This window comes from Cyrtonyx montezumae, unplaced genomic scaffold, assembly GCF_038088225.1.
Source record: "Cyrtonyx montezumae isolate F1298 unplaced genomic scaffold, pur_monq_1.0 scaffold_8, whole genome shotgun sequence".
NCBI lineage: Eukaryota > Metazoa > Chordata > Aves > Galliformes > Odontophoridae > Cyrtonyx > Cyrtonyx montezumae.
Genome location: NW_027072089.1, coordinates 97827058 through 97837165, shown reverse-complemented (window position 1 = coordinate 97837165; position 10108 = coordinate 97827058). Strand labels below are relative to the sequence as shown.

The 10108-nt window shown below is 35.6% G+C and overlaps 1 protein-coding gene across 2 annotated transcripts in view; it reads right to left on the bottom strand.

Annotated features, from left to right (window-relative positions):
• Nucleotides 1-278: 278 nt before the first annotated feature.
• SEPTIN7 (septin 7) overlaps nucleotides 279-10108 on the bottom strand; it is a 51920-nt gene continuing 42090 nt past the window's right edge. The window contains exons 10-13 of one of the 2 annotated variants that reach the window (XM_065752362.1): nucleotides 6388-6408; nucleotides 3922-4057; nucleotides 1839-1978; nucleotides 279-1313 (exon numbers count right to left, since the gene is read on the bottom strand). In XM_065752362.1, the coding sequence (XP_065608434.1) occupies nucleotides 1274-1313; nucleotides 1839-1978; nucleotides 3922-4057; nucleotides 6388-6408 (337 nt within the window). In that variant the 3' untranslated portion in view covers nucleotides 279-1273. The remainder of the gene's footprint in view (nucleotides 1314-1838; nucleotides 1979-3921; nucleotides 4058-6387; nucleotides 6409-10108) is intronic. The other variant, XM_065752363.1, reaches the window with a different exon arrangement.

The following is a 10108-nucleotide window of genomic DNA, read 5'->3' as shown; positions in this document are numbered from 1 at the left end:
GCCCAGGATCCCAAGCAGGTCTGACACAGCAGGAGTGCATAGAGTGCTGCTGCCCTCTCCTGGGCAAGAGGGATTCTTCCTTTGCCAAGGTAGTGCAGCTGGCACCCTGCTGCTGGCTCACCCCGGATGCAAAGACAGCCCAACAACCTACAGACATCTTCTGTGCCTTAAGGTGATTCCTCAGACAAACCAAAGATGGCAATCAAATCCAGATGGAGGAGAAAGTCAAAGCACTACTTACTGGCTCCACGACTCCTTTAAAATCGCTGACACCGCTGTAACATCACAACATTGTTTATTATGTGACTTTTTACAATACAAACAAAAATACAGAAATGCAGTATATGAATACAGCTAAATGCGAAACGGTGATTTATTTTTTTCTTGAGGCCATATTCCCATTTCTAGTAGAATAAAGAAAGACTGCACACAGGTAGAAACAGGTTGGTAGTTAACTCCACAATTTTGCCTAGAAATGACCTATAAATGCGTTTTCCTGCTACTTACCATAAAATGTAAAAAGGGAGTTAAAGGAAAGATTTACTCACTGGTTCCTACCATCTGAAAGAAGCTATACTCTATTTAGGAGGGCCAATATATGGAAAAATATCTAAATTAAACGTTATTACAAAAATGAAGCAGTAATGAGATCCTTCTGGCTAAAGAAGTTACTAAATGAGAATAGCATATATTTAAAGAATCCAAAACATAAAAGGGTTGTTATAAAAAGCTTAGGTGCACTGTAAGCCTACAACTTCTGTTTTTCCATGTGTTCTTTTAAACAATGGAAGTGTCAAAAATAGGGTCAACTGTGTTAGACTAAATTACATTATTGTATATGCTGCACTGAATGGAATTTTCGTATTACAATAGTAGGGAAGCATCGTTTGCATCATATTATGGCAATTTATCCTCTCTAAAAACCGTCTGGAGTCCTTGCATTTGAGTCTCCTGTAAACCGTCAAACCACCAGAACATGATTGTACAACAGTAAAATGTTTCCTTTTGCATTAAAATGACATCTGTTAAAAAAAAAAAAAAGGAAAAAAAAAAGGAAAAAGGTACTTAGAGCTGTTACTTTTCCAAGTACACAACACCCTAGACAATTCAAGGCATCTCATTCTCCATCAAAATTAACAGAAATTTGTCATGCTGTTAAATCCATTACTATGGATACAACTGGTGCAAAATTAGTCAAACGGATCCAACAAACACTGATGTCCAGGCTGGTATATTGGCAACTAATACATAACTGGTGGTCAAATGGATGCATTTAAAATATCTTCCCTTTCTTCTTATTCTTTTCCAAGGTTCTACAACAACATTAAAAACAAAATAGTTAAATGCCAAATACAAGTCGTGTGTTTTTTACAAAGTCACTTTTTGTATACGTATTATGCGTTCTGTCACGTCTTACAAGTTGCAACGCACCATGTGGACATTTATTACGTTCACTGTACTTTAACACAAAGTCAACTTAAGCACTGACCACAGTACTCCCCCAGCTATGAACTACAAGATTGAAATGCTTTAATTCCAGAAGCTTCAGCTCTCTATCCTTCCCAAGTCTGATGGAATCTAACTTTCAAACAAGTAATTTTCTTAAGATAGATCTACTTATGTATGAATACAGTTTTTTTTCCAGATTAAAAACATGCTTTAGAAGCTAACAATAATCCCACTACTCCCAGTATTCTGTAACTAAGTGCAGTTTCAGATTTTTCATGCATTTTAAGAGGCATTTCTCTGTCTAACACCTTTTATTAGTATGGAAGTCTCCTTGTAACAGAAAGCTACAAAACAATACATTGTGAACTGAAGAGCTAGAATCAATTTACCTGGAGGAATTCTGTTGTTCCAAAATACGTTGCTGAGCTTCCCAGTTTGCTTTCTCATCCTCAAACTGGCGACGCTTTTCCTCTAGTTCTTTGTGCTGAGCCTCCAAATTCTTTTTCATTTGCTCGTGGCGTCGCTGCAGCTGTAAAAAAAAGTCAAGAATAGATTCAGTAAGGGCACAAAACACAGCAGCAATGCATTTACAACAAACAACATCAGCAACCAAAGTGAGATAGTAGTACAGTTTATCATCAGAGCAAGTCATTGTTGGACCAAAATTATTAAGGTTGTAAGTATCAGTAACAGACAATAAAAACCAACAAACCAACACAAAAAGCAACCACATCCTAGAGCTCACAGAAAGCACTGCAAATGCTGCCTGAGTTGCAAACAGGAGTAGTAGGCAGTTAGATGCTGCAAACAAAAGTAAATTCAAGAATATTTTAATATCTAACGTACATGTTAAATCATAAAACATCTGAATATCAGTAACACATAAAATAATAGTATCTTAGACTTTTGAAGGAGAAAAATCCCACTGTCTTTGTCCTACAGTGTTATCTACATTACGGATCTGTTTAGAAAGACATTGCTGATTTATTAATTTATTCACTAATTTATATGAATAATTACCAATATTACTAATGAAATGAATTAGTAGCATTATCAAAGTGAATTGTCTGCACTGTCAGTACAGCACAACAAGTCTCTTCTGGACACTCCTGTTGGTAGGAACAGCAATCAAATGCCCTGGATGCAAGAACAGAAGCACTGTGAGGAAAAGTAATCCTAATCAAGTGGTCTAACAAGTGTTTCTAAATGAGAGAAACAGAACTGCCTATTCTTCTATCTTGTGTGCCTTTGTCTTACACAAACCCTTCAAAACACTTAAAAACTCTTCAAACTCAGAACTATCTACTGTCTACTTTTGAACATATAGAGACATATAATGACAATGTATGATAAAGTCATGATTGGAGAAGGAGTTAAAAAAATGAATTGCATGAACAATTAAAAATTGATATAGACACAATCAATGAAAGAGTCAGGAGGTAATAAGTGGAAAAATGAAAATAAAGAGCTTTTTTTTCCTTGTTTTTAATGTCATAATTTAACTTCAAGCTTACTGCCCCATTACACTGTGGATGCCAGAGGTATGAATGAATTCAAAAAGATTTAAGACAAAAATCTATGAAATGTAAGATCATCAGTGCTTAATTAAACAAAAAGAACCCTAAGTTGATGGTTTTGTTTTTCTGTTTGTTTCTGTTTGTTTTTCCCCTCCCTCTCCCCAGTGCAGTACATCTTGGCTCTTTACAATACCCAGACTGGCAAGCATTTCACCTATTCTGCCAAGTTTCCTCTTTCCCTCAAATCTGGAGCCAACCTGTCCTCAGGAACTTCGACAGTTTTGAACTCCTCTAGTGAACTCCTTGAGAGAAGCTGCCTCTTCAAAACTTAACCCTTCCTTTCTACCCAAATGATGTAATTTTATATTAATCTCTTAGAATGAGCACTTCAAGAGCTGCCTGAAACCCATAAATATAATTGCACTGTCAGGAGTTCAACTGGATGAGATCAAAATTAAGAGTTAAATATGTGTAAAATTTACATACGTTCAAATGACATGAAAATGCTGCCAACAACACATGCTTGCCTTTTTACCTCATTACTCTCACCTAGATGCCTTCTTAGACATTGTACCAGGAATTCCTGAAATGCTTCTTCAGTGTGTAAAGCCAATTCTTGTTACTAAATCAGCTTGTGTGAAAACATCAAAGTCTCAAGAACTTTAAGTACACTGAAGGATACAGGTACAGAAAGGTCCTCCACAGAAAGAGGAAAAAAGCAGGTAAGAAAATTATGAAGTACTCTAATGTACCGTGACAGTGACAATGAAAAGAGCGTGTAAATGAATGTCAAAATTACATTTTAAGTTTGTGCTTACACCATTGCAGCGGGGACAACAAGCTGGGAATAAAGAATAACCAAGCTTTCTTTAAACATTAAATGTTGAAAGACCTTGGAGAAAAGAGCCATCTCTTTATTCGTTCGGCTTCAAGGATATTTAGGATATCTGATTACCTCAGCTTCAGAGTCCTTCAGTTTCTGTACTTTTTCTTTGACTTTCATCTCAAACACCTGTTCCATTTCCATCTCCATTTTTTTCATTTTGGCTACATGCTCCCTCCTTTCCTCCTCCATCTGTGCCAGTGGGCTCCTGTCATAAATCCAGAAGAAGAAGTTAGCTAATAACTTTTTTTTCCCCCCTCTTACATTAGGGCATCTGCAAGAAAAACAAGATAAAAATGCTGAAGCATTAAAATAAACAGCACAGCGATATGCACTGCTAGCTTAAATTAACTTCATACTATTATATTAACTATTAAGCTTTCTATAAAATACATTTCATACAGTATCTCTCCCCCAATTGATAAATCTTGCATCAAAATTAAAGAAGCAATTTAAAAAAAAATTTTAATCTTAGGTAAAACCTGGTCATGCTTAGGGAAGAAATTGAAGTAATAAAAAAATGAGCATCTTCCAAGTGATCTTCAGGCATCTTGTTCTTTACAGTTCAAGAATATGCATATATTAATGGACAGAACCTTTATGTAGAACGCATTAATAGAAATTTTAACTGTGTTGCAGACTAAAGTCTCAATTTCTCTCTGAATTTTCACTGTTCAAAGTGATTTTGAGTGTAAATTTAGCATTACAACAGTGTTGAAGGTGCTTTTGGGCAATGGAACATCAGTTATTCATGAAAGTGTTAGTTGGATGACTTGACTCTAGAAAAATACTATTAAAGTAGAAAAATAATGCAGAACTTTTTCCTTGTATATGATATGGTTACTACTTTTCTGAACTCTACAGCATTTTTTAAGATGTATATAAGCTTGTACCTCACATTAAGGTGATACAAGTTTTAAATGGCAAGTTTCACAAGAAACATCCAATAAAAGAACATCAACTTTAGAAATGGAGAACTGATAAATATACAGGGAACTGTTAAAATCAACAAGCAGAGGATATCTGCTGTAACATATGCAAAATTTGCTCACTCTTGCGAATTATGAATTAGTGGTGGCAAATTTATGTTCTACCAATAATGTTTTTTGTTTCAGTGCTTAAAAACAAATAAAACCCCCTAAACTGGGGACATCTAATTAAGGAACTTGCAACAATGGCTGAAATAAAATTAGCAGCGCCTATTTTGATTTAGCATTTGTCATTCTTAAAGGAATGAGTTTATGTATCAAATTGTTAAGACCTGTCTGGACTGTTAATGGCTCTGCTTATCATTACTGCTTGTTCACTGTCAAGGTCGTACTAATTCCTAGTCAAATACTGGCATTTTTAAATGTGCTTTAAAGGTGGTAAATGGGAGTGGTAAGAAGTAAGAAAATGGCTCTTCTATTAAAAAAAGTAACTTAAACCTGAACTAATACTTGCAAAATTTGAAGCAAACGCCTGGAACTTAAAGTGATCCTCAGTCTAATGCTAAATAAACAGCCAACTGATAGCAACTTCAGTCAAGGAGAAATTTTGTTTCAACATGGGTCACATATAAAAATACACAAAAAATGTTCACGTAAGATGATGAAAGAGAAAGTAAGTAGCAGTATTTGTGTAAGATAATCAGCTGTCAAAATTAAACTATTGAACTGTTGCTATTTTTTAGGATTATAAAGTTCTTAAACTTGTCTGCTCCTAGATTAACCTAGGACAGATCTGAAAGGGAAGCAGTACTGTCCTACTGACAGCCTAGTAGTCTAAAGGGATTTCATGCAAGCTGTATTTGATAGAGTGGCAAAATGTAGTCTGCATAGAAACTTTGCTAAGCTAACAAGCAGCATTTATGGCTGAGATCTTTTCAACAGAGGTCACAATTTGTTTTGTTAGGGCTTAAGTACCTGCCACAGGTTTTTACCTTTGTATTATTTTAACCTGAAATAAAAGATATTGAACAAAAAAGAGCTAAAATACACTAAGCAAGGATGTAAAACATTCTGTTAGATCAGTTAAATGTATGTTAACACAGCCCTCTGTTAAAAGTGGTACCTCTGCAAGCCAGTAATAAGATAAAACCACAGTCAGAAAAGAATAAAGTGACTGACTTCTCAGTCCAATGAAGATGGGTAAATTTACAGGTAAGCATGAAAACTCCACTCGTTCTTTATTAGCATCTATATGAATACGATGGATCTTGAGATGGAAACAGGGAAAATTTCATCATTTATGAGCTGAAAACAGCCCTCTATGCTCATTACTGAACTTTGACCATATTTGTTTTGAGGCTTAGCCAAGAAGTTTCTAAAGAGAAAGAGCTTTACAGAGATATTTGTCACTGAAAATATTTATAACTTCTTAAAGGTTATAGTAGCATAGCTTTAGAACAACAAAAAACAGCTAGGGAAAAAAAAAACATTGCCAAGAGCTGGACAACAGAAAATTGTTTTAAGTTTGAACCATTAAACAGTAAAATCCTTTTTGTGTTTAAAGAATTTTTGTCTAAATTTTTTTGGAAAAATTTAAATGACCACTTACATGCCTTCAACTGTGTCAAATCTAAAAAACAAAAAATACAGAGGCTTAGCTTAGCATGCTTAAATAAAACCACAAAACCAAAAAGCAGTAATTTAAAAAGTAAATTCATTATTAATAGATTCCTAAAGCTAATTATTTGCTCCCACAAAAGCAAATTTTTTCACACTGAAAGGAAAGTCTGTTAGTTAAATCTCATTATATTTAAAATTCAGTTAGTACGTCACTACACCACGTCAAAATTAATGCAGATTTGATGTGCAGAAATCATCAGGAATAGTTTACCTACAATACATAGTGCTTTTAAAGCAATTTTAAATATTTTAGTGACATGAACAACGACTTGCTCTAAACAAGTTCTATGAACCCAAAGCCATATCGAGGCTTATCTAAAAATTGTCACCTATTAAGGGTAATTACATTAAAATCAAGCTCTAATGTTCCTGTGCTGCAAAAAGAGCACTTCAGTCAATGGCCAGCAGAGGTCTCACAGGAGGTTGTGCTCAGCTCTGCTTCACTGCAGCTGTTACTTCCTCACAGCACGGTGCTTCATCCTACCTTTCCTTCTCTCTGGTGAAAAGGAAGCAGAGAATCTTGATGATTTGATAAGGCTATCAAAATATTGAGAATATGTTCAAAAGGAGTTAGAAGTAGTCTAAGCTAGGCGGTTAGAAGAATCTGTGCATTGTGTATTTTGTGACCCAGTGTGCCAGTTGATTGAACAGACGAGTAACCAGATCAGGATCATCTTTACAGTGTACAACATGACTAAGCTCACTGAAAATATCAACCTCATATAGCAAACTGCAAAGATTCATCGAATTAAGAACTGCAAATTTCAGAGCAAAGGCAAATTTCAGCATATGGCACATAGTGCTCATGTACAATTACTGCAGAGTATGAAGAGAAGTTATTTATATACCTGAAGATTACCCTCGATGATTTTTTTATTAAGAGAGATTTTATCTCAACAATTTGAAGAGATCAGACACTAAACACAAAAAGGTTACATCATCATGGTGCATGCTTCAGACTGCTCTTAGGTCGACGTACTGCCTGTAGAACAGTTGATTACAGTTTCATCAAAGCAAAGGAGAGAAGTCAAAGATAACTGTGCTGAACACGCTGCTTCAAGTCATCCGCACAACATTACAACTCACACAGCATACTCGTACTCATTTTCACATTTGCACTTCTGCTCAAAAAACAAGTTAATGGTTGCATGAAAAATAAAGATCTCTTGAGCTTTCAATCTATTTTTAAAGTGAAAAGGTCAATCCAGTCTTCACCAGCTGCCAGGAGGAGACGCTTTTGGAGAAGTCCAAGCACCACAGCCCATACAATCTCCTCTTACATATCCTTCCAGTTTACAAAAGGGATGAGCAACACAGGAGCTCCCAGAGCTAGAGTTTGCATCTATGTTTAACACAATGCTCATAATATTGCCAGACAGCAGCAGAGCCTGTCTCCATCCTCAGATAAGAGACACAGGATCTGTCTCCCATTAAAGAATCGGATTTCCAGAGAGCAAGTTAAATATTACCCCATTTTGAGGCAGACAGTTCTTTCAAAAAGCAAGCAGACAAACAGAACATTCCTCAGGGATGCACGGATAGTGTGCATTAATATTTGCTCTTCCTCCTTGTAATTATTTTCCAGGAAGACACATGGTTACTAGGAAAATTTTCTTTATGCTGCTTCGTTTATCTTTGATGTGTTTCATATGTTTGAATCTAAGTCAAAAGAAGCACATTAAAGCTTAAAAGATAAAAAAAGGCTGGTAACTAAACATACAGATACAGTAGCAAGAGAAGAATAGCATCAGCTACTTCATAACCAGTATGTGCATTCGTGATACTTTCATACTTTAAAAAATAAAAATAAAAAAAAAAGTCACCCTGAGTTTGAAGAAATCCTCTAATGAAAGGTTCAATATACTTGTTACAGGTTTGCAACAGAGACTGCCATCTTCTGGGTGACTGAATCAAACTGATTAATTTTTTCACGAAGGAAAAGGAAAAAAAAAAAAAAAAAAACCTGATGGCTGAATGAGCCAGTTCTATTTGTTCACCTCACAGATTCTGTGCCACAATGTTCCCGGTGAGAAAACTGGCTTCTTCCAACTACAAATATTTTGGTGGGACAGCACAGCGATCAAGATGGCAACTAAGCATGCTTCTGAAAGCAGAGTAGTTCTAGATATTTGGAGCATGAGCTCCAGTGAAAAAAAGTTTCAGCAGAGACCTCAGTAACTGATTGGCAAAGATGGACAACGTAAAGTTTTGAAATTTTCTGGAATAGGCATTCATGCAGAAATACATCTCACATTTCAGAATGGGGAAAAAAATAACACTTTTTAAAATATGGATATGAGTAATAGGAGAAGTTCACAGGTACGGACTAACAAAAATATATGCAGGCACAAAACACAAGGGATAGTAAATATTCTTACCAAAACCAAGATTTTTCTATATCTAAACAAGCTACTGAGACTGGGGAAAGGAGACAAAATGCTAGCAAACACCATATAAAAAAGAAAATCATAACAATTTCCTATGATATCCAAAATTTAAATTGAAGATGTTTCCCTTTTCAGTGCAGTGATAGCGAACAGTATATAAAAAAAAAGTAATAACAGCAAGTTAGATAGATCCAGAGGAAATGAAGCATTTTTTATTCTGTACTGCCACTAATATTATCACCTCAGGAAGAGAAAGTAGGCTCCAGTTCTTGCACTCAAGTGCGTTTCCTTCCCTGCTTGTGCTACTTTGTTCTCAAATGTGCAAGCTGCCTTACATCCGCCCCAATCTTTTCCACAATGACTACTTCGTTTAGTAATTTTAGTTCTGAGAGCTCCTCCCCTCTCAGCCCTAACACTGCACTGCTATGAATAGCTTCAGAAAATTCTAACATACTTGTTACACATCTCCAGGAGCTTTGAGTTGCAAATCAGTACTAAGATGGCAGTGAGAAGTAACCACTGTATTACACACTATTCTAAGACCTGACTTCACAAAAAACTTTGCCCAAATTTCAGTGTGCTTCTTGAAGACTTGATTTAACTAACATAATCCATTCTATTTATTTTAATGCTAAGCAAGGAAAACTCATTTTCCTCATTCTTCATGAAACATTGTGCCCACTTAAATCATTCTCACAGTAACTTTCACAGCATGAAGATACAGTCAAGTGGAAAGTCCTTTACTGAAAGGATGGCTTTGTAGCGTCCATACAGCTATCTCCACTTTAATGATGAGCAGCTTTTCTTTTTTTCCCTTCAGGAAAAACAGCTGTAATTTAGCATATCACTGGCTCTAAACAGAAGAGCATCCTGTGATTTGGTTAAGAAATTTATATCTAAATATGTCACAAGAAAGAAGAGCATCACTAAATTAGTAATAATTTAATCATTAATTACTGTTGATACGTGTAGCACTGAGAAAATGCTTGTATTAAAAAGTGTGGCTATTTTTAAATAGCATTCTACATGAAGCATACAAGAAAGCCTCCTTTTAAATCTTCCAATGATTTCATGAGTTTGGCATACTCCTTACTGTGAGAGGCAGTCAAGATGATTTAGGGGTTAGAAAGTAACCACCACCACCTGCACTGCAACTTCACTCCCACAAGAGATAAAGATGTTGCAATAATTTTCCTGTCACAATAAGCACCCCTACAAACAGCCAGGTTGGCCACTCAGTAACAAATGTCATTGAATGTCAAT